The sequence below is a fragment of the Pseudophryne corroboree genome, chromosome 6, assembly GCF_028390025.1.
Source record: "Pseudophryne corroboree isolate aPseCor3 chromosome 6, aPseCor3.hap2, whole genome shotgun sequence".
Classification (NCBI taxonomy): domain Eukaryota; kingdom Metazoa; phylum Chordata; class Amphibia; order Anura; family Myobatrachidae; genus Pseudophryne; species Pseudophryne corroboree.
In genome coordinates this window covers 189,872,452-189,897,491 of record NC_086449.1, presented here as the reverse complement: position 1 = coordinate 189,897,491, position 25,040 = coordinate 189,872,452, and the positions used below count along the sequence as shown (strand labels likewise).

Genomic DNA, 25,040 nt, shown 5'->3' with positions numbered 1-25,040 from the left:
GTGCAAAGTACCTTACTAGTGCATAGATGTGGTCCACCAGTGCATTTTCAGGCACCACTGGCTTAGATAGCACCAGGGGCTCATAGCACATTCAGCTTCAGACTGCTGGCCCATCACCTACTTGTGAAACCTTTAGCCCCACCGGCATCTACACCTAGTCTTAGCCAAAAGGCCTTATGCCACAGTCATTTTTATGAGGTGATAGTGAATGAATATTTTCTTACTAGATGAGGGCTGCAGTCTAGAGCCCTGTTATAAATATTGTGAGGTATGCATAACTTTTATTTAGTGGCACATTTTCTCCCGTAGTCTCTACTCAGAACGGATATATAGCTGAATCCAATCTCCTCCTTTGCTAAAAACGCTATTCTTCCTTGCAGGTGTCTCATGCACTCGTGACCGCCTCACCTTCAGCTTCTGCCGGACTTTGAGAATCCTAGGTCGTTGTTCCCTGGCTACAGTCCAAGCTCAATGTTGTCAGACCTGCCAGTCTCATGTTCAAAGCTCTCGTGAGGTCAGTAACCAGCGGCTGTCCCGGAGGTGAGGATCAGAATTGTGACTCAGGGACGAAGAGACTGTGCAATAGGACATGTTTGCAAGAGCTGGCTATCTCTATCCCTGTTGAAAAAGTCCCGTCCCTGCAATTTTTCAGTCATCTGTGGCATTATTCAACTAGAAAAGTAGATGAAAGGAGAAGAAGAGAGACATATTTTCTTGTATGGAATGAGCCAACGTATGCTCCAAATGTCTATTAGCAGGAAACACGTCCAGCAATGCACAGTCTGTGGACCTTTGGTGCTAATGGTCAGCAAGTGACCTTTTACTCTTAATGCTCCACTGGCTGGCCAGTGGAGGAATCTCATGCTCTTTATAACACTCTGCTTTCTGGTGCTATATGTTAATTATGGGTCAGGGACATTTATGGTATATTCCGACTACAACCTGTCCAAATTTCCCACCTTAATTACAAGACCTCACACTGTTGAGTACACCTGGAAGATGCAGAATAAAGCGTGGATTAAGAGGACTTGAAATATGAAAGCTCTTGAAAGTAGCTTCTCCTAAGTACCAAGACTCAATCACGTAACATTCATTGTATCTAATTATCAGTGGTGAAGGGATTTGGGCTCTAGAAAATCAAAGGTCACAGCTTCTACCTATATACACAACGCACACACCAGTCCATGGCACTGCACCACCTCAATTCTTCAGAACTACCATTAGGATGCCATTCGTATGTGCCTGGAATTGGCCTAATATTTGCATTACAATGTGCTGGATAGTGGGGTTGTACAACTAGTGAGAAATACCAAGTGGCTAAAGCCACATGCTGCTAGTCTGTATGGCACTGAATGTTGCATTAAACTGAGTGAACAGTTTATAGATTATCCCCGAGATATGTAGCAAAGCAATGGAAGAACATAACATATGGGTACATTACTGATGTTTTACACTTTCATGATAGTGAATATCACTGCTTAGGAATTGGCAGCACAATAAGATGACCAATTAACTCACAATACTAATGTTCTAAATCTGTCAAGCCTGAAGTTGTAGGAATTCCATTGGTTGTTGGTGCTATAAGAGTATTTAATGTCTACATGGTTTATAATACAATCCTGCCTAATGGTAACGAGGTTCCCATACTTACTGGGATGATAGCTTCCGATAGATGGAGGTGTCATTACCCAAAAAGTGAGGTATCTTGTTCTCAGTTCACTTTTTTGTACTTTAATTAAACATGAATTTTGTAATTCTGTCAGTTACATAGACTATTGTTTGCCAATGACATGCTGAAAGTGTTTACACATGATTTTGTTGATATCCATGTATATGGTTCTGTTCCATGGGGGTCATTCCGAGTTAATCGCTCGCTAGCAGTTTTTAGCAGCCGTGCAAATGCTATGCCGCCGCCCACTGGGAGTGTATTTTAGCTTAGCAGAAGTGCGGACGAATGTATCGCAGAGCGGCTACAAAGTTTTTTTGTGCAGTTTCAGAGTAGCTCCAAACCTACTCAGCGCTTGTGATCACTTCAGACTGTTCAGTTCCTGTTTTGACGTCACAAACACGCCCTTCGTTCGCCCAACCACCTGCGTTTTTCCGAACACTCCCTAAAAACGCCCAGTTCATGTCAATCACTCTGCGGCCAGCAGTGCGACTGAAATGCTTCGCTAGACCCTGTGCAAAACTACATTGTTTGTTGTGCTCGTACAACGTGCATGCGCATTGCGCCGCATATGCAGAACAGCCGTTTTTTAGCCTGAACGCTGCGCTGCGAACAACTGCAGCTAGCGATCGACTTGGAATGACCCCCCATGTGTAGGTCTGTTGCTATTGATTGTACTGTCTGGAACTTGGTAGCTGACTTAATTAGCACAGTACGCCTTTATAAAAAGTTTAGGTGTTACCAATAGCAACCAAATGCACATTTTTTTAGAATGTACAAAGTAGATGATAACCAGAACCATATTGGTTGCTACGGGCAACACCTTCACTTTTGTTAACTTACACTTTAGTAACTTAACCTATACCTGGTTAGCTTGTCAAAATATATAATGTGCAACCCAAATATGTAAATAACCTGTATATTGTATTGTGCTATTTTCCCAATACATTTCCTCCAAATTAGGTGCATTCAGTAAAAGCTGCCTACAGATTACAGTAGCCATAAAATAAAGCTGATTCTAGCTGTCATTTTTCTGCTAGAAAATTAGAATAAATCTAATATTGGTTGCTATGGGAAACCACCTTCTCTGCTCCCTGATTCCCCCCCCCCCCCCCCCCCAATACTTTTTTTATTTTATTTCTCCGAAATTAAGATATTGCAAAACCCATTGTTATAACAGTTTGTATTTGTAAACCATTTCTCTAACGTCCTAGTGGATGCTGGGGACTCCGTCAGGACCATGGGGATTAGCGGCTCCGCAGGAGACAGGGCACAAAAATAAAGCTTTAGGATCAGGTGGTGTGCACTGGCTCCTCCCCCTATGACCCTCCTCCATGCCCCAGTTAGGTTTTTGTGCCCGTCCGAGCAGGGTGCAATCTAGGTGGCTCTCCTAAAGAGCTGCTTAGAAAAAGTTTTTAGGTTTTTTATTTTCAGTGAGTCCTGCTGGCAACAGGCTCACTGCAACGAGGGACTTAGGGGAGAAGAAGTGAACTCACCTGCGTGCAGGATGGATTGGCTTCTTAGGCTACTGGACACCATTAGCTCCAGAGGGATCGAACACAGGCCCAGCCATGGAGTCCGGTCCCGGAGCCGCGCCGCCGACCCCCTTACAGATGCCGAAAAGCGAAGAGGTCCAGAAACCGGCGGCAGAAGACTTTTCAGTCTTCATGAGGTAGCGCACAGCACTGCAGCTGTGCGCCATTGTTGTCACACACTTCACACCAGCGGTCACGGAGGGTGCAGGGCGCTGCAGGGGGCGCCCTGGGCAGCAATGAGAATACCTTGTTCTGGCTAAAAAATACATCACATATAGCCCTTGGGGCTATATGGATGTATTTAACCCCTGCCAGGTCTCACAAACTCCGGAGAAGAGCCCGCCGAAATAGGGGGCGGGGCCTATCTCCTCAGCACACAGCGCCATTTTCCTGCTCAGCTCCGCTGCGAGGAAGGCTCCCAGGACTCTCCCCTGCACTGCACTACAGAAACAGGGTAAAAAAGAGAGGGGGGGGGGGGACTTTTTTTGGCGTTTTTTGATATATATTAAGCTGCTATAAGGGAGACAACACTTCTATAGGGTTGTTCCTATATATTTATAGCGCTTGGGTGTGTGCTGGCAAACTCTCCCTCTGTCTCCCCAAAGGGCTAGTGGGGTCCTGTCTTCGATAAGAGCATTCCCTGTGTGTCTGCTGTGTGTCGGTACGTGTGTGTCGACATGTATGCGGACGATGTTGGTGTGGAGGCGGAGCAATTGCCGGTAATGGTGATGTCACCCCCTAGGGAGTCGACACCGGAATGGATGGCTTTATTTATGGAATTACGGGATAATGTCAGCACATTACAAAAATCAGTTGACGACATGAGACGGCCGAAAAACCAGTTAGTACCTGTACAGGCGTCTCAGACACCGTCAGGGGCTGTAAAACGCCCTTTACCTCAGTCGGTCGACACAGACCCAGACACGGACACCGAATCTAGTGTCGACGGTGAAGAAACAAACGTATTTTCCAGTAGGGCCACACGTTATATGATCACGGCAATGAAGGAGGCGTTACATATCTCTGATACTGCATGTACCACAAAAAGGGGTATTATGTGGGGTCTGAAAAAACTACCTGTAGTTTTTCCTGAATCAGACGAATTGAATGAAGTGTGTGATGAAGCGTGGGTTAACCCCGATAGAAAACTGCTAATTTCAAAGAAGTTATTGGCATTATATCCTTTCCCGCCAGAGGTTAGGGCGCGCTGGGAAACACCCCCTAGGGTGGATAAGGCGCTCACACGCTTATCAAAACAAGTGGCGTTACCGTCTCCTGAAACGGCCGCCCTCAAGGATCCAGCAGATAGGAGGCTGGAAACTACCCTGAAAAGTATATACACTCATACTGGTGTTATACTGCGACCAGCCATCGCCTCTGCATGGATGTGCAGTGCTGGGGTGGTTTGGTCGGATTCCCTGACTGAAAATATTGATACCCTGGATAGGGACAGTATTTTACTGACTATAGAGCATTTAAAGGATGCATTTCTATATATGCGAGATGCACAGAGGGATATTTGCACTCTGGCATCGAGAGTAAGTGCGATGTCCATATCTGCCAGAAGAAGTTTATGGACGCGACAATGGTCAGGTGATGCGGATTCCAAACAGCATATGGAAGTATTGCCGTATAAGGGGGAGGAATTATTTGGGGTCGGTCTATCGGATTTGGTGGCCACGGCAACAGCCGGGAAATCCACCTTTTTACCTCAGGTCCCCTCCCAACAGAAAAAGACACCGTCTTTTCAGCCGCAGTCCTTTCGTTCCTATAGGAACAAGCGGGCGAAAGGACAGTCATAATTGCCCCGAGGCAAAGGAAAGGGTAAGAGAGTGCACCAAGCAGCTTCTTCCCAGGAGCAGAAGCCCCCCCCGGCTTCTGCAAAGCCCTCAGCATGACGTTGGGGCTTTACAAGCGGACTCAGGGGCGGTGGGGGGTCGACTCAAGAATTTCAGCGCACAGTGGGCTCACTCACAGGTGGACCCCTAGATCCTGCAGATAATATCTCAGGGTTACAGGTTGGAATTCGAGAAGTCTCCCCCTCGCCGGTTCCTAAAGTCTGCTCTGCCAACGTCTCCCTCAGACAGGGCGACGGTATTGGAAGCCATTCACAAGCTGTATTCTCAGCAGGTGATAGTCAAGGTACCCCTCCTACAACAGGGAAAGGGGTATTATTCCACACTATTTGTGGTACCGAAGCCGGACGGCTCGGTAAGACCTATTCTAAATCTGAAATCTTTGAACCTGTACATACAAAAATTCAAGTTCAAGATGGAGTCACTCAGAGCAGTGATAGCGAATCTGGAAGAAGGGGACTTTATGGTGTCCCTGGACATCAAGGATGCTTACCTGCATGTCCCAATTTGCCCTTCACATCAAGGGTACCTCAGGTTCGTGGTGCAAAACTGTCATCATCAGTTTCAGACGCTGCCGTTTGGATTGTCCACGGCACCTCGGGTCTTTACCAAGGTAATGGCCGAAATGATGTTTCTTCTACGAAGAAAAAGCGTATTAATTATCCCTTACTTGGACGATGTCCTGATAAGGGCAAGGTCCAGGGAACAGCTGGGGGACGTAGTAGCACTAACCCAAATAGTGCTGCAACAGCACGGGTGGATTCTGAATTTTCCAAAATCTCAATTGACCCCGACGACACGTCTGCTGTTCCTGGGAATGATTCTGGACACGGTTCAGAAAAAGGTGTTTCTTCCGGAGGAGAAAGCCAAGGAGTTATCCGAACTTGTCAGGAACCTCCTAAAACCAGGGAAAGTGTCTGTGCATCAATGCACAAGAGTCCTGGGAAAGATGGTGGCTTCTTACGAAGCGATTCCATTCGGCAGATTCCACGCACGAACTTTTCAGTGGGATCTGCTGGACAAATGGTCCGGATCGCATCTGCAGATGCATCAGCGGATAACCTTGTCGCCACGGACAAGGGTGTCTCTTCTGTGGTGGTTGCAGAGTGCTCATCTGTTAGAGGGCCGCAGATTCGGCATACAGGACTGGGTCCTGGTGACCACGGATGCCAGTCTGAGAGGCTGGGGAGCGGTCACACAGGGAAGAAACTTCCAGGGAGTATGGTCAAACCTGGAGATGTCTCTTCACATAAATATACTGGAGCTAAGAGCGATTTACAATGCTCTAAGCCTGGCAAAACCCCTGCTTCAGGGTCAGCCGGTGTTGATCCAGTCGGACAACATCACGGCAGTCGCCCACGTAAACAGACAGGGCGGCACAAGAAGCAGGAGAGCAATGGCAGAAGCTGCAAGGATTCTTCGCTGGGCGGAAGATCATGTGATAGCACTGTCAGCAGTGTTCATTCCGGGAGTGGACAACTGGGAAGCAGACTTCTTCAGCAGACACGATCTACACCCGGGAGAGTGGGGACTTCATCCAGAAGTTTTCCACATGATTGTGAACCGTTGGGAAAAACCAAAGGTGGACATGATGGCGTCTCGCCTCAACAAAAAACTGGACAGGTATTGCGCCAGGTCAAGAGACCCTCAGGCAATAGCTGTGGACGCTCTGGTAACGCCGTGGGTGTTCCAGTCAGTGTATGTGTTTCCTCCTCTGCCTCTCATACCAAAAGTACTGAGAATTATACGGCAAAGGGGAGTAAGAACGATACTCGTGGCTCCGGATTGGCCAAGAAGGACTTGGTACCCGGAACTTCAGGAGATGCTCACGGAAGATCCGTGGCCTCTACCTCTAAGACGGGACCTGCTTCAGCAGGGACCGTGTCTATTCCAAGACTTACCGCGGCTGCGTTTGACGGCATGGCGGTTGAACGCCGAATTCTAAGGGAAAAAGGCATTCCGGAAGAGGTCATTCCTACACTGGTAAAAGCCAGGAAGGAGGTGACTGCACAACATTATCACCGCATTTGGAGAAAATATGTTGCGTGGTGTGAGGCCAGGAAGGCCCCCGCGGAGGAATTTCAATTGGGTCGATTCCTACATTTCCTGCAAACAGGATTGTCTATGGGCCTCAAGTTGGGGTCCATTAAGGTTCAAATTTCGGCCCTGTCGATTTTCTTCCAGAAAGAATTGGCTTCAGTTCCTGAAGTCCAGACTTTTGTAAAAGGAGTACTACATATACAGCCCCCGGTTGTGCCCCCAGTGGCTCCGTGGGACCTTAATGTAGTTTTGGATTTTCTCAAATCCCATTGGTTTGAGCCACTCAAATCGGCGGATTTGAAATATCTTACATGGAAAGTAACCATGCTACTGGCCCTGGCTTCAGCCAGGAGAGTGTCAGAATTGGCGGCTTTATCGTATAAAAGCCCATATCTGATTTTCCATTCGGACAGGGCAGAACTGCGGACGCGTCCTCATTTTCTGCCTAAGGTGGTGTCAGCGTTTCACCTGAACCAGCCTATTGTGGTGCCTGCGGCTACTAGCGATTTGGAGGATTCCAAGTTGCTGGACGTTGTCAGGGCATTGAAAATATATATTTCAAGGACGGCTGGAGTCAGAAAATCTGACTCGCTGTTTATACTGTATGCACCCAACAAGCTGGGTGCTCCTGCTTCTAAGCAGACGATTGCTCGTTGGATTTGTAGCACAATTCAACTTGCACATTCTGTGGCAGGCCTGCCACAGCCTAAATCTGTCAAGGCCCATTCCACAAGGAAGGTGGGCTCATCCTGGGCGGCTGCCCGAGGGGTCTCGGCATTACAACTCTGCCGAGCAGCTACGTGGTCGGGGGAGAACACGTTTGTAAAATTCTACAAATTTGATACCCTGGCTAAAGAGGACCTGGAGTTCTCTCATTCGGTGCTGCAGAGTCATCCGCACTCTCCCGCCCGTTTGGGAGCTTTGGTATAATCCCCATGGTCCTGACGGAGTCCCCAGCATCCACTACGACGTTAGAGAAAATAAGATTTTACTTACCGATAAATCTATTTCTCGTAGTCCGTAGTGGATGCTGGGCGCCCATCCCAAGTGCGGATTGTCTGCAATACTTGTACATAGTTATTGTTACAAAGAAATCGGGTTGTTATTGTTGTGAGCCGTCTGTTCAGAGGCTCCTACGTTGTCATACTGTTAACTGGGTTCAGATCACAAGTTGTACGGTGTGATTGGTGTGGCTGGTATGAGTCTTACCCGGGATTCAAAATCCTTCCTTATTGTGTACGCTCGTCCGGGCACAGTATCCTAACTGAGGCTTGGAGGAGGGTCATAGGGGGAGGAGCCAGTGCACACCACCTGATCCTAAAGCTTTATTTTTGTGCCCTGTCTCCTGCGGAGCCGCTAATCCCCATGGTCCTGACGGAGTCCCCAGCATCCACTACGGACTACGAGAAATAGATTTATCGGTAAGTAAAATCTTATTTTTTCAACCAATCCAGTGACTGTTCAGGCTCCTATGATGATGATGATGTCTGAGGTATGCAATAGTGCAGAGGTTCTCAAACTTGGTCCTCGTGGGCCCACACAGTGCATGTTTTGCAGGTCTCCTCACAGAATCGCAAGTGAAATAATTAGCTCCACCTGTGGACCTTTTAAAATGTGTCAGTGAGTAATTAATACACCTGTGCACCTGCTGGGTTACCTGCAAAACATGCACTGTGTGGGCCCACAAGGACAGAGTTTGAGAACCTCTGAAATAGTGAGCTACCTATGGGACACCGGCTGATCACTCCAATCCCCAGAGGAATACTGCTCAGCAATCCACACAATAGGTGTATTTATAGCTTCACAAATCTCCGGATTAGTCGGATGTGCAAAAATATATGGAAAATAAAGAGAAACAAAGGACAGAGTCCCAAATGAGCTGACATGCCTTCCCCACTTCCTCCGCAATCTCAAACACTGGCCCTTTTTATCCTTCTTATGACTTAAACAGTTATCCCAAGGACTTAACCTTACAAAAGCTTGACTGTTTGGAAAATGTTTTCTCTGTTCATATTCCCTGCATCAGAAAAGCTGGAGTGCAGATAAAAAGGAGTGTTACAGCGATAAGTACACTGCTAGGACACCCTCTACAAGTGACCCGTCATCAGCAGCCAGTTTGTGAGCAAATATTAATCAGGATGCAGTTCCAGTTCACGCTAGTTCCCAGTGATTTGTTAAGCTAAATATTGGTCTGGACCATAAAATAGCCGGCTCTTTAGGGTACAGCTGATGGGTTCTACAAAGCAGGTGACACATTGACGACAAATGGTTTTCGGTAAAAGATGTCAAGTAGTATTTACATGTAAACAACAGTCAAACAGGAATAAAAGACCAAAATAGATTAAAACCCTAATCCCCTAGACATTCTTAAACTTTGGATGACATATGTTCTCTCAGCCTGGAACAAGCCCATCTGACCCCCAACAGTCAAAAACAATATTAAACTTGAGGTCAGCACTCTCGTTGACCAGGGTCAGAGTTCCTTATGGGTCATTTAACAGGTCACTTGCTAAATACACAGGTCCTGTTGTTTAGAAGAGTAAATATTGCTTGACTGGTACTGTAGTTGTAAAACCTCTGCAGAGAAATATATACAAAACTGTCTGCACAGATGTTCATATATATCATTAGGTTCCATCAATAACAAAGCGTCAAATAAAAGTTTTATTTAGGTTTCCTGTCTGTCCAGTGCAATAACGCTATTAAGTCTCCTGGCTCACTAACATTCGCTCTACTTGCTCTGAGTAAGAAAAGTATAACCTCTTGATTAGACAAATAAGACTATTTAATTGTCCCATTGCATAGTCTCCAGCCAGCTAGCATCTGCTCAGAATGTTCCATCCATCAGAGCGTTGCCACCACCAGCTGCTGCCCAGGATTAATGAGGTAATTAATTTGTGCGTCCAAGGTATTGCGTGGCCAGTGGCGCTGTCTCTCTGCAGAGATGAGACCGGTCCACACTCCCCATGTACCGATGTTCTTCCACACGTCATGTGGACTTCTTCCATCTAATCCGGTTCTGTGACACATTGCTCAACTATCTCTCGCAGACTTGGGTTCTCCATGGCTGCAGACACTCGCTCCTTATCATTTATCTGTTTATTAACTTGGAGATAAAAGACCAGTCATCATTACAGACTGCATGAAAACAGTGACTGACCCCCCCCCCCCCTTATTATCAGAATTAGCAAAGAGTTAAGGCCAGTACAGATTTTATCCAGAGATGTGTGCTGAGCGCGGGGGATGGGATGGGGGGCGTTCACTTCACACAGCGGTGAAATGAGCGAAGCGCTAGATTGTGCCTGCAGGCTGATCTAGTACCTTCAATAGCTATGCGCATCGCTTTCGCTGGGAGGCATACACACGGAGAGATCCGTACTTAATTTTAAAGCACACGGATATCTCCGTATATATGCCCCTTTAGGTCAATCTGTGCTATACATGCTAGGATAGGGTTTCTCAACTTTGGTCCTAAAGTTTCTTCAACAGGTCAGGTTTTCAGAGATTTCATCTGTGGGAATGGGTAGGATAGTTACTGATCCACTACATTAAATTTCTCTGTGCTTAAAGATATTCTCAAGATGTTACCGGCTGGGGGTAACCGAGGACTAGAGTTAAGATTCTGAACCTAAAACAGTGGTTGCCAAGTAAGATCTCACACCACAACCGCCAGTTACATGTACTAGCAACATGTTATAGCCTGTGTGCTGTTCTGCACTGGTTGGAAAAGCCATTGTTTAGTAAACGGAGCAGTCCCGCACGTTAAATGTATTATAAGAGGATATTCCGACTGCAGGAGGCTGTTCCCTATACCCGCAGGCCTGATAGCAAAAAATGAGCAGCAACTTACTATCCTCCTCCGTTGAATGAGTCCCTTCAGAAATATAGATCTCCAGCTGAAAAAGCAGAAAAACATGAACTCACCCACTGCAGGAGACTGTGGGATCAAACAAGCAAAATACAAATGGCAGGTACAGGTATAGTGCTCATTGTATTACACTGTTTGTGGAAGGATTATATGACACCAGCTTTCCACAGAAACCACTGCAAAAAGTACAGGTCAGGACTTTACTAGAGTGCCTGGAAGAGCCAGGAATGCAGGAAACCTGCCAGATATCCCTGCGGTCCAAACTTTATTGCCAGAACTGGGGGTGTGTGAAATCAGGATTTGTAATTTATTCCTCTGCTTTGCAATGTGCTTAATCCATCAGCGAGGAAGAGGTTAAACCAACATCACGTTGGTATTTCAATTACAATATTAGTGAATACACTGCCATCTGGTGGCGAGACCGTACTGTTGCAGTGATTGATGTAGCTTCTATTTTAAAGAGAACAATGTAGTGTCATGCAATAAGAAAATTTATGTTCTTACCTGGTTAAATCCTTTTAGTCAACTCCATATGGGGCAGAGGGAGGACAATGGGTATAGCATGGGGAGGAGATTCTGGGCACAAAATAGTTACTTGTTTTAAGTTTGCAAGCCCAAAGTAAGGAGAAGCATACTGAGAAGAAAGACTGGCACGCACACACAGGAGGTAAGATGCACAGGGAACTGGTATCATAGGAACTAAACTATGCAAGACAGGCCTGTCAGGGTGGGTGGCCTGTGCCCCCTATAGAGTTGAAACAAAGGATGTTACCAAGTAACAATATAAATCTCCTTTTCTTCTTTCTCCACTTTCTCAACAGGGAGGACGATGGGATGTCCCAAAGGTGTTCTCCTACGGGAGGGGATGCTCCTGAACTGCACTGAGCACCCTTTGCCTGAAGGCGGTGTCTGAAGACGCAAAGGTGTCAAAGGTATAGAAATGGATGAAAGTATGGTCAGAGGACCATTTGGCAGTCTTACAAAGTTGCTCTGCATAGACATCAAGTTGGGCTGCCCAAGACGCACCCACAGACCAGGTGGAATGAGCAGACACTATGGTAGGGGCAGGAAGATCCGCCACAGAGTAGGTGTGGCGGATAGTTAAGCAGAGCCATCTGGCAAAGTCTGTTTAGAAGCCGGTCAGCCCCGCTTGTGAAAATCATACAGGACAAACAGAGAATAGGATCTGCAGAGATCTCTGGTCCTGACCAAGTAAATCCAGAGAGGCTTCCTCCGGTGTGCAGTCCAGAACCATGAAAGCCGGCACCACAATCTTATGGTTGTTGTGAAACTGAAACACGACCCTGGTTAAGTAACCCAAGCGAATCCTCAAAACGACCCGATCCGAATGGAAAATCTGTGAGGGGGAGCGACAAGACAAGGAGTTGAGGTTGTACACCCACTGGGCTGATGCGATGGAAAGTAAGAAGACAGTCTTTCCAAGTAAGCCAGTGACCGTCCAATGTATCCAAAGGCTAGAATGGAGCAGACAGGAGAACCTGAAGAACCAAGGAGAGGTTCCATGAAGACAAAGGAGGAAAAACAGCACCCTGAAAAAACATCCTTATATATGGTAAGATCGCAATCTACCCCTGAAAGAGGACAGACGGGGCTGAGTCCTGTACATTCAGGGAAGAGAGCCGGAAGCTCAAATCCAGACCCGCCTGCAGAAAGGAAAGGACTCGTGAGAGCCAGAATGACCTCTGGATGAGTAGTATGCAAAGTTGGTCTGCCAAAGGCGGTGATAACTTTGACCCGAAGAAGGCTTCCAGGCATTAAACCTGGTATGGATGACTTTCCTGGAAAACTCCTTCACTTTCAGGGTGGATGTCTCAATAGCCACCCCAGCAAAGCAAGACAGGCCAGATTCGGATGGAAGCACGGGACTCGAGACAGAAAATCTGGCTGTAGAGGCAGACGGGTATGGTTGAAAGGGTCGACAGTAAAAAGGTCAACAAGAGTTTGTTATTTGGGTGTCCAATTGTAGGTATCCGTACATGAAACCCCCAATTAGTGTACCGATTCGCTCGCCATGCTTCGGGCAAAGTGTCTTGCTCCGCTACTGCTGCGCTTGCCACATGTTACCATTTTTAATCGTAGTCCACGTAGATGGTAAAGTATGAAGAAGTTGGGGGAAAAAAACAAAACACCAAAACAATAAATTCCAGAAAACTCATGTCTACCATGTTGTGTTGACCAATTGAACCTGTTGACCTTGTCGACCATATGCATGTCGACTATATGGTGTCGACCTACAATCTGAATACAGAGGCAGATGCACAGGAGCATCAATGGAGAGAACCAGAAGATTGGTGTACCACACCCACCGTGACCAATTCGGAGCTACCAGGATCACCATGTCTTCCTCCAATTTGAGCTTGTGGAGAAGGCATTGAATTATCAAGATTGGAGGAAAGACATAGATGAGCTGAAACATACACGGCACCGCCATAGCATCTACCAGGAGAGCTCCAGGATCCCTGGTGCAGGAACAGTACCTTGGCAGCTTGTGGTTGTGCCGAGATACCATCATGTCTATGTCTGGTAGGTCCTAACGGCAGACCAGTATCTGTAAAGTGCAATGGAATATGCTGCACTATATAAGAAACTAAATATAAATAAAGACGTCTGGAAGTAGAGCCCACTTGCCGTAATGTACATCCTGGCGGCTCAGGAAGTCCGCATCCCAATTCTGTATGCCGGGAATAAATACCGCCGACAGAGCCGGCACCGCAACTGCTGCCCTGGTGGTTTATGTAGTTGACAACTGTCGCGTTGTCCAGCTGCACCTTGTCCGGACACCCATGGAGGAGCCCTGAGTTCCAGGACATTGATGAGTAGCAGGTTCTCCCGAGCCGTCCACTGTCCCTGAAACGTTTGCTGACAAGACATCGCCCCCCTCAAAGACTGGTGTCAGTGGTGAGCAGGACTCAGTCCTGGATCCAAAAGGGGTGACCCCTGTTAAGGTGGGACCAGTGTAGTTACCACAAGAGGGAGTGACAAACCTCTCGCAAGTGAATGATTGTCTGCACTTTGAGGTGCAGATGAGACTTGTTCCACTTGGCTAGAATTTCCATTTGAGGAGGACGGGAGTGAAACTGGGCATACTCCCCCATGGCGAACGTGGGGACCAATAAAGCCAAGATCCACACACAAGAGTGAATTATACCCAGAGATGAGTGAGGAACTGTGCAGTGGGTTGCAGGTCTGATGGAAGGAAGAATGCAGCAAAGGTCATAAGGTGCAACATCTTCTGAAAAGGCGTCAATGTAGATTTTCGCCAATTGATCATCCACCCGTGTGACTGTAGAAGAAGATCCATAGTCAGACAAAATGTGGTACATCAGGATATCTGGAGACTGGGGCCAGGAGAAAAAGGTCGTCCAGATAAGGCATAATTATGACGCCCCTGTGACGAAGGTGCACTGCCATGACCTTCGTGAAAACACAAGGAGCTGTGGGCAGTTCAAATGGTAATGCCTGAAATTGGTAGTGATTGAACTGAACCGCAAATCTTAGGAAGCACTGGTGGCCAACTCAGATGGAGATGTGTAAATAGGCATCCTGGATGTCCAATGATGCCATAAAATTCCCTGGTTTCATTGCCAGGATGATGGAACAAAGGAAATCCATGCAGAAACTGGGGCTCTGCAAATACCTGTTCAGCACCTTCAGATTGAGGACGGCCAAAACGAAAAGTCCAGTTTGTGGACAAGGAAGAGGTTGTCGTAGAAACATGGACCAGCCAGGAAGGAGGCAGGCGGGTCAGGACTTACCCATCCGGGTACTTTGGCAGGGCCCGTTGGGCGGAGGAGCGGACAGGCGTGCTTGGAGCCGCTTCTAGGAGTCTGGCAGGGAAACCAAGTAGGAGGGTATCGGCGGTGCGGGGTTCCGCCAACTTGATTTTGGGCAGGTGTCACAATTGACCAGTCCGGCTTCAGGCTGCATCACCTCACTTGAGCAGCCAATGGAGTGAGACCTGCAGGTATATCCGTGTGTTTGGGATACCAGCATTTGCTCATGCAACTCACAACACAGTGACTGTGTACTTTGCTCTCCGTGCTTACAGCAGTTATTGTGCAGTTCCTGAGCTAGTACATCAGTTCTAGTACAAGCTACCCTCCTTTTGCAAAAGCTGCCTCCGTAGCTCCTGACAATCTGCATAAGACTGGCTCACCTCCACACGGCCTACCCAGTCTTGCTTCAGCCATCTCAGTAACCGACCTCCTTTTTGGCCACCCACCAGCTCTGGATAACGATGTCCGGTCCGTCGCAGCCTTTTCCAGGGGTCAAATTGTTTGCATCAGATGTATCTACACTAGCTAAGTGTTCCTGTATGAACTCTCAGTATTGTTCTTCTTATCATTAAACCCATGCGAAGAGCCTACATCCGTCCTGCTCGGCTTTTGTTCAAGGAATCAGAGACCTCCGAAATCTCTGTATCCACTCCGAATTCACAAACCACACCTAGCGTGACACCATACCTCTTTGAGACAGGGGGACCAGGATGACGACGTTGGAGGCCAGAAGGGAGCAAACAGACTTGCTCCCTACTGGCCTCCAAGATCCCTTGAAAGAGGACCCTGGAATCTAAAAGATACCTGACCTCTGGATCTTCCATGTGTATGAAAGGAGCGAAAAGTAGACTTTTTGTCCTGGGAGGTGCTGCCGAAGGAAGGCCATCTTGAACGCTGCCACCATAACAATCTTTACCAAAGAGGATGTCCCCTGAATATGGGAGCACCTCTAATGATGTCTTAGAATCAGTGTCAGCGCACAAGGATTGCAGCCAGAGAGAGTCCTCTAGTTTCTCTGCCTAGTGGCCGATGGCCTTAGCCACCCAAACTGAAGCGAGGGCCGGGTGTGCAATAGTACCAGCATGTTATAGGATGTCTTAAGGAAGTTCTCTAGCTTCCTATCCTTTGGATCACTAAGAGAAGCTGTATTCAGTATAGGAAGGATAGAAGAACTAACAAGGATGGCAATGTGGGCATCAACTGGAGGAGGGGACTCCCACATGGCCCATTCCGCAGCTGGTAGCAGGTAGAATGACACAATGTGCTTAGACACCTGGATCGCCTATTAGAGTGAGCCCATGCCTCCACAAGGAGGTCCTCGAACTGCCCTGAAGAAGGGAACTTAGTTGTCACCCTCTACAGATGCTTGAATTCTGGCCCTTGGACTTGATGGTCTGTACGGAATCCTCGACCTGGAGTACTGATTTAACTGCCCCGATCAACGCTTCCACATCAAACTGTGACACAATCCTCAGGCACTGAGGAAGACTCCATGTCAGAGGAGACTGAGACGCTAGCCTCCTGTTCATAGGGGCGTAGAGCTCTCTTTTCTATAAGGCCTGTGCTTGGATGAACTATCCATGTCTAGCATCTGCTGGAAAGATACTGACACCAGTGCCAACCCCTGCACTGACTGTGTAAACGACTGCATCCATGGTGGCTCTACGGTAGACAGTTGGGCAGTCTGAGCAGTTAACATGCTGGTAACTGGGAGGGAATCTGCAGCTAGACTAGCAGGGCGAGCTGACCCAGGAGCAGGAAGCTGGTTAATTTATTGAGGCATTACCTGTGTCAACGTCGAAGCCCAAGCTGGTTCCTGGACACCACACAGTGTAGCCATGAAGCAACGGACACAAAGGCTTGTTGTCTGGGCAGAAAGTGTGTTAACACAGGCTCTATAAGTGCGTGGTACAGGAGGACCCACCTCCTCAGGAGCTTTGTACTTGGAAGACATTGTTAATGCAACTCAGGGTGTCCCCAGACACAAAAGCTGATGCAGTGGTGTGTACTGACAGGGGAGTGTAAAAAGTGTCAAAAAGCGGCTCCAATACACAATAAATGGGGCTGCAGATATTATATATTTACATACATACACAAAAACACACACAGGTTGAGTATCCCTTATCCAAAATCCCACATTTTTGGGTCCCCTACTGAGATAATGACAGATATATTATAGATTATGTGTATATATAGATGTATTATATAGCTATATAATATATATGTATATGTGTCATTACCTCAGTAGGGGAACCAAAAAATAAGAATTTACTTACCGATAATTCTATTTCTCGTAGTCCGTAGTGGATGCTGGGGACTCCGTAAGGACCATGGGGAATAGCGGCTCCGCAGGAGACTGGGCACAAAAGTAAAGCTTTAGAACTACCTGGTGTGCACTGGCTCCTCCCCCTATGACCCTCCTCCAAGCCTCAGTTAGGATACTGTGCCCGGACGAGCGTACACAATAAGGAAGGATTTTGAATCCCGGGTAAGACTCATACCAGCCACACCAATCACACCATATAACTTGTGATCTAAACCCAGTTAACAGCATGATAACAGAGGAGCCTCTAGAAAAGATGGCTCACTACAGCAATAACCCGATTTTTTGGTAACAATAACTATGTACCAGTATTGCAGACAATCCGCACTTGGGATGGGCGCCCAGCATCCACTACGGACTACGAGAAATAGAATTATCGGTAAGTAAATTCTTATTTTCTCTAACGTCCTAAGTGGATGCTGGGGACTCCGTAAGGACCATGGGGATTATACCAAAGCTCCCAAACGGGCGGGAGTGCGCGGATGACTCTGCAGCACCAAATGAGAGAACTCCCGGTCCTCCTCAGCCAGGGTATCAAATTTGTAGAATTTTACAAACGTATTTGCTTCTGACCAAGTAGCTGCTCGGCAAAGTTGTAAAGCCGAGACCCCTCGGGCAGCCGCCCAAGATGAGCCCACCTCCTTGTGGAATGGGCTTTTACAGATTTTGGCTGTGGCAGGCCTGCCACAGAATGTGCAAGCTGAATTGTACTACAAATCCAACGAGCAATAGTCTGCTTAGAAGCAGGAGCACCCAGCTTGTTGGGTGCATACAGAATAAACAACGAGTCAGATTTTCTGACTCCAGCCGTCCTGGAAACCTATATTTCCAGGGCTCTGACAACGTCTAGCAACTTGGAGTCCTCCAAGTCCCTAGTAGCCGCAGGCACCACAATAGGTTGATTCAGGTGAAACGCTGAAAACCACCTTAGGGAGAAACTGAGGACAAGTCCTCAATTCCGCCCTGTCCGAATGGAAAATCAGATGAGGGCTTTTACAGGATAAAGCCGCCAATTCAGACACGCACCTGGCCCAGGCCAGGGCCAACAGCATGACCACTTTCCATGTGAGATATTTTAACTCCACAAATTTAAGTGGTTCAAACCAATGTGACTTTTGGAACCCAAAAACTACATTTAGATCCCAAGGTGCCAATGGAGGCACAAAAGGAGGCTGTATATACAGTACCCCTTTCACAAACGTCTGAACTTCAGGGACTGAAGCTAGTTCTTTTTTGGAAGAAAATTGACAGGGCCGAAATTTGAACCTTAATGGACCCCCATTTCAGGCCCATAGACACTCCTGTTTGCAGGAAATGTAGGAATCGACCTAGTTGAAAATTCCTCCGTCGGGGCCTTACTGGCCTCGCACCACGCAACATATTTTCGCCAAATGCGGTGATAATGTTTTGCGGTTATATCTTTCCTGGCTTTGATCAGGATAGGGATGACTTCATCCGGAATGCCTTTTTCCTTCAGGATCCGGCGTTCAACCGCCCTGCCGTTAAACGCAGCCGCGGTAAGTCTTGGAACAGACAGGGTCCTTGCTGGAGCAGGTCCCTTCTTAGAGGTAGAGGCCACGGATCCTCCGTGAGCATCTCTTGAAGTTCCGGTTACCAAGTCCTTCTTGGCCAATCCGGAGCCACGAATATAGTGCTTACTCCTCTCCATCTTATAATTCTCAGTACCTTGGTCATGAGAGGCAGAGGAGGGAACACATACACTGACTGGTACACCCACTGTGTTACCAGAGCGTCTACAGCTATTGCCTGAGGGTCCCTTGACCTGGCGCAATACTTGTCGAGTTTTATAAACATGTGGAAGACTTCTGGGTGAAGTCCCCACTCTCCCTGGTGGAGGTCGTGTCTGCTGAGGAAGTCTGCTTCCCAGTTGTCCACTCCCGGAATGAATGCTGCTGACAGTGCTATCACATGATTTTCCGCCCAGCGAAGAATCCTTGCAGCTTCTGCCATTGCCCTTCTGCTTCTTGTGTCACCCTGTCTGTTTACGTGGGTGACTGCCGTGATGTTGTCCGAATGGATCAACTCCGGGTGACCTTGAAGCAGAGGTCTTGCTGAGCTTAGAGCATTGTAAATGGCCCTTAGCTTCAGGATATTTATGTGAAGTGATGTCTCCAGGCTTGACCATAAGCTCTGGAAATTCCTTCCCTGTGTGACTGCTCCCCAGCCTCGCAGGCTGGCATCCGTGGTCACCAGGACCCAGTCCTGAATGTGCGGCCCTCTAGAAGATGAGCACTCTGCAACCACCACAGGAGAGACACCCTTGTGCTTGGTGACAGGGTTATCCGCTGATGCATCTGAAGATGCGACCCAGACCATTTGTCCAGCAGGTCCCACTGGAAAGTTCTTGCGTGGAATCTGCCGCATGGGATTGCTTCATATGAAGCCACCATTTTTTCCAGAACCATCTCATTGATGTACTGAGACTTGGCTCGGTTAAAGGAGGTTCCCGACTAGCTCGGATAACTCCCTGACTTTCTCCTCCGGGAGAAACACCTTTTTCTGAACTGTGTCCAGGATCATCCCTAAGAACAGAAGACGAGTCGTCGGAATCAGCTGCGATTTTGGAATATTGAGAATCCAATCGTGCTGCCGCAACACTACCTGAGATAGTGCTACACCGACCTCCAACTGTTCCCTGGATCTTACCCTTATCAGGGAATCGTCCAAGTAAGGGATAACTAAAATTCCCTTCCTTTGAAGGAGTATCATCATTTCGGCCATTACCTTGGTAAAGACCCGGGGTGCCATGGACCATCCATACGGCAGCGTCTGAAACTGATAGTGACAGTTCTGTACCATAAACCTGAGGTACCCTTGGTGAGAAGGGTAAATTTGGGACATGAAGGTAAGCATCCTTGATGTACCGAGACATCATGTAGTCCTCTTCTTCCAGGTTCGCAATCACTGCTCTGAGTGACTCAATCTTGAATTTGAACCTCTGTATGTAAGTGTTCAAAGATTTTAGATTTAGAATCGGTCTCACCGAGCCGTCCGGCTTCGGTACCACAACAGTGTGGAATAATACCCCGTTCCCTGTTGCAGGAGGGGTACCTTGATTATCACCTGCTGGGAATACAGCTTGTGAATGGCTTCCAAAACTGTCTCCCTGTCAGAAGGAGACATCGGTAAAGCCGACTTTAGGAAACGGCGAGGGGGAGACGTCTCGAATTCCAATTTGTACCCCTGAGATATCACCTGAAGGATCCAGGGGTCTACTTGCGAGTGAGCCCACTGCGCGCTGAAATTCATTGAGACGGGCCCCCACCGTGCCTGATTCTGCTTGTAAAGCCCCAGCGTCATACTGAGGGCTTGGCAGAGGCGGGAGAGGGTTTCTGTTCCTGGGAACTGGCTGATTTCTGCAGCCTTTTTCCTCTCCCTCTGTCACGGGGCAGAAATGAGGAACCTTTTGCCCGCTTGCCCACGAAAAGACTGCGCCTGATAATACGGCGTCTTCTCATGTTGAGAGGCGACCTGGGGTACAAACGTGGATTTCCCAGCTGTTGCCGTGGCCACCAGGTCTGAAAGACCGACCCCAAATAACTCCTCCCCTTAATAAGGCAATACTTCCAAATGCCGTTTGGAATCCGCATCACCTGACCACTGTCGTGTCCATAACCCTCTACTGGTAGAAATGGACAACGCACTTAGACTTGATGCCAGTCGGCAAATATTCCGCTGTGCATCACGCATATATAGAAATGCATCTTTTAAATGCTCTATAGGCAATAATATACTGTCCCTATCTAGGGTATCAATATTTTCAGTCAGGGAATCCGACCACGCCAACCCAGCACTGCACATCCAGGCTGAGGCGATTGCTGGTCGCAGTATAACACCAGTATGTGTGTAAATACCTTTTAGGATGCCCTCCTGCTTTCTATCAGCAGGATCCTTAAGGGCGGCCATCTCAGGAGAGGGTAGAGCCCTTGTTCTTACAAGCGTGTGAGCGCTTTATCCACCCTAGGGGGTGTTTCCCAACGCACCCTAACCTCTGGCAGGAAAGGATATAATGCCAATAACATTTTAGAAATTATCAGTTGTTATCGGGGGAAAACCACGCATCATCACACACCTCATTTAATTTCTCAGATTCAGGAAAACTACAGGTAGTTTTTCCTCACCGAACATAATACCCCTTTTTGGTGGTACTCGTATTATCAGAAATGTGTAAAACATTTTTCATTGCCTCAATCATGTAACGTGTGGCCCTACTGGAAGTCACATTTGTCTCTTCACCGTCGACACTGGAGTCAGTATCCGTGTCGGCATCTATATCTGCCATCTGAGGTAACGGGCGCTTTAGAGCCCCTGACGGCCTATGAGACGTCTGGACAGGCACAAGCTGAGTAGCCGGCTGTCTCATGTCAACCACTGTCTTTTATACAGAGCTGACACTGTTACGTAATTCCTTCCAACAGTTCATCCACTCAGGTGTCGACCCCCTAGGGGGTGACATCACTATTACAGGCAATCTGCTCCGTCTCCACATCATTTTTCTCCTCATACATGTCGACACAAACGTACCGACATACAGCACACACACAGGGAATGCTCTGATAGAGGACAGGACCCCACTAGCCCTTTGGGGAGACAGAGGGAGAGTTTGCCAGCACACACCAGAGCGCTATATATATACAGGGATAACCTTATATAAGTGTTTTTCCCCTTATAGCTGCTGTGTCTTTAATACTGCGCGTAATTAGTGCCCCCCTTCTCTTTTTTTAACCCTTTCTGTAGTGTAGTGACTGCAGGGGAGAGCCAGGGAGCTTCCCTCCAACGGAGCTGTGAGGGAAAATGGCGCCAGTGTGCTGAGGAGATAGGCTCCGCCCCCTTATCGGCGGCCTTATCTCCCGTTTTTCTATGTATTCTGGCAGGGGTTAAATTCATCCATATAGCCCAGGAGCTATATGCGATGCATTTTTTGCCATCCAAGGTGTTTTTATTGCGTCTCAGGGCGCCCCCCCCAGCGCCCTGCACCCTCAGTGACCGGAGTGTGAAGTGTGCTGAGAGCAATGGCGCACAGCTGCAGTGCTGTGCGCTACCTTGTTGAAGACAGGACGTCTTCTGCCGCCGATTTTCCGGACCTCTTCTGTCTTCTGGCTCTGTAAGGGGGCCGGCGGCGCGGCTCTGGGACCCATCCATGGCTGGGCCTGTGATCGTCCCTCTGGAGCTAATGTCCAGTAGCCTAAGAAGCCCAATCCACTCTGCACGCAGGTGAGTTCGCTTCTTCTCCCCTTAGTCCCTCGATGCAGTGAGCCTGTTGCCAGCAGGTCTCACTGAAAATAAAAAACCTAAAACTAAACTTTTCACTAAGCAGCTCAGGAGAGCCACCTAGTGTGCACCCTTCTCGTTCGGGCACAAAAATCTAACTGAGGCTTGGAGGAGGGTCATAGGGGGAGGAGCCAGTGCACACCAGGTAGTTCTAAAGCTTTACTTTTGTGCCCAGTCTCCTGCGGAGCCGCTATTCCCCATGGTCCTTACGGAGTCCCCAGCATCCACTTAGGACGTTAGAAAAATGTGGGATTTTGAATAAGGGATAATCAAAATATATATATATATATATATATATATATATATATATATATATATATATATATATATATATATAATCTCAAATTGACTGACCTTTGGGGTGTCCCTATTGTGACCGGTATAAGCAGCAGGGTACACAGAGGCACACAAGCAGAAAGTACTAACACCCTCGTATGTACACAGAATCACTCAATGCACAGAAAGTACTGGACAAACACTGCTCAATAAAACAGCCTAGCAGCAGGAAGGAGCTAAAATAAGAATTTACTTACCGATAATTCTATTTCTCGTAGTCCGTAGTGGATGCTGGGGACTCCGTAAGGACCATGGGGAATAGCGGCTCCGCAGGAGACTGGGCACAAAAGTAAAGCTTTAGAACTACCTGGTGTGCACTGGCTCCTCCCCCTATGACCCTCCTCCAAGCCTCAGTTAGGATACTGTGCCCGGACGAGCGTACACAATAAGGAAGGATTTTGAATCCCGGGTAAGACTCATACTAGCCACACCAATCACACCATATAACTTGTGATCTAAACCCAGTTAACAGCATGATAACAGAGGAGCCTCTAGAAAAGATGGCTCACTACAGCAATAACCCGATTTTTTGGTAACAATAACTATGTACCAGTATTGCAGACAATCCGCACTTGGGATGGGCGCCCAGCATCCACTACGGACTACGAGAAATAGAATTATCGGTAAGTAAATTCTTATTTTCTCTAACGTCCTAAGTGGATGCTGGGGACTCCGTAAGGACCATGGGGATTATACCAAAGCTCCCAAACGGGCGGGAGAGTGCGGATGACTCTGCAGCACCAAATGAGAGAACTCCAGGTCCTCCTCAGCCAGGGTATCAAATTTGTAGAATTTTACAAACGTATTTGCTCCTGACCAAGTAGCTGCTCGGCAAAGTTGTAAAGCCGAGACCCCTCGGGCAGCCGCCCAAGATGAGCCCACCTTCCTTGTGGAATGGGCTTTTACAGATTTTGGCTGTGGCAGGCCTGCCACAGAATGTGCAAGCTGAATTGTACTACAAATCCAACGAGCAATAGTCTGCTTAGAAGCAGGAGCACCCAGCTTGTTGGGTGCATACAGAATAAACAACGAGTCAGATTTTCTGACTCCAGCCGTCCTGGAAACCTATATTTCCAGGGCTCTGACAACGTCTAGCAACTTGGAGTCCTCCAAGTCCCTAGTAGCCGCAGGCACCACAATAGGTTGATTCAGGTGAAACGCTGAAAACCACCTTAGGGGGAAACTGAGGACAAGTCCTCAATTCCCCCTGTCCGAATGGAAAATCAGATGAGGGCTTTTACAGGATAAAGCCGCCAATTCTGACACGCACCTGGCCCAGGCCAGGGCCAACAGCATGACCACTTTCCATGTGAGATATTTTAACTCCACATATTTAAGTGGTTCAAACCAATGTGACTTTTGGAACCCAAAAACTACATTTAGATCCCAAGGTGCCAATGGAGGCACAAAAGGAGGCTGTATATACAGTACCCCTTTCACAAACGTCTGAACTTCAGGGACTGAAGCTAGTTCTTTTTGGAAGAAAATTGACAGGGACGAAATTTGAACCTTAATGGACCCCCATTTCAGGCCCATAGACACTCCTGTTTGCAGGAAATGTAGGAATCGACCTGGTTGAAAATTCCTCCGTCGGGGCCTTACTGTCCTCGCACCACGCAACATATTTTCGCCAAATGCGGTGATAATGTTTTGCGGTTATATCTTTCCTGGCTTTGATCAGGATAGGGATGACTTCATCCGGAATGCCTTTTTCCTTCAGGATCCGGCGTTCAACCGCCCTGCCGTTAAACGCAGCCGCGGTAAGTCTTGGAACAGACAGGGTCCTTGCTGGAGCAGGTCCCTTCTTAGAGGTAGAGGCCACAGATCCTCCGTGAGCATCTCTTGAAGTTCCGGTTACCAAGTCCTTCTTGGCCAATCCGGAGCCACGAATATAGTGCTTACTCCTCTCCATCTTATAATTCTCAGTACCTTGGTTATGAGAGGCAGAGGAGGGAACACATACACTGACTGGTACACCCACTGTGTTACCAGAGCGTCTACAGCTATTGCCTGAGGGTCCCTTGACCTGGCGCAATACTTGTCGAGTTTTATAAACATGTGGAAGACTTCTGGGTGAAGTCCCCACTCTCCCGGGTGGAGGTCGTGTCTGCTGAGGAAGTCTGCTTCCCAGTTGTCCACTCCCGGAATGAATACTGCTGACAGTGCTATCACATGATTTTCCGCCCAGCGAAGAATCCTTGCAGCTTCTGCCATTGCCCTTCTGCTTCTTGTGTCACCCTGTCTGTTTACGTGGGTGACTGCCGTGATGTTGTCCGAATGGATCAACTCCGGGTGACCTTGAAGCAGAGGTCTTGCTGAGCTTAGAG

The 25,040-nt window shown here is 47.8% G+C and overlaps 2 protein-coding genes across 3 annotated transcripts in view; one reads left to right on the top strand and one right to left on the bottom strand.

Moving 5' to 3' along the window:
- ADAMTS7 (ADAM metallopeptidase with thrombospondin type 1 motif 7) overlaps positions 1-1,799 on the top strand; it is a 212,429-nt gene extending 210,630 nt beyond the window's left edge. The window contains exon 24 of one of the 2 annotated variants that reach the window (XM_063925493.1): positions 381-1,799. In XM_063925493.1, coding sequence (XP_063781563.1) covers positions 381-544 — 164 coding nt within the window. In that variant the 3' untranslated portion in view covers positions 545-1,799. The remainder of the gene's footprint in view (positions 1-380) is intronic. The other variant, XM_063925494.1, reaches the window with a different exon arrangement.
- Positions 1,800-9,366: 7,567 nt separating this feature from the next.
- Positions 9,367-25,040, bottom strand: part of CIAO2A (cytosolic iron-sulfur assembly component 2A) — a 31,651-nt gene continuing 15,977 nt past the window's right edge. The window contains exons 4-5 of the mRNA XM_063925492.1: positions 10,948-10,993; positions 9,367-10,203 (exon numbers count right to left, since the gene is read on the bottom strand). Coding sequence (XP_063781562.1) covers positions 10,106-10,203; positions 10,948-10,993 — 144 coding nt within the window. The 3' untranslated portion in view covers positions 9,367-10,105. The remainder of the gene's footprint in view (positions 10,204-10,947; positions 10,994-25,040) is intronic.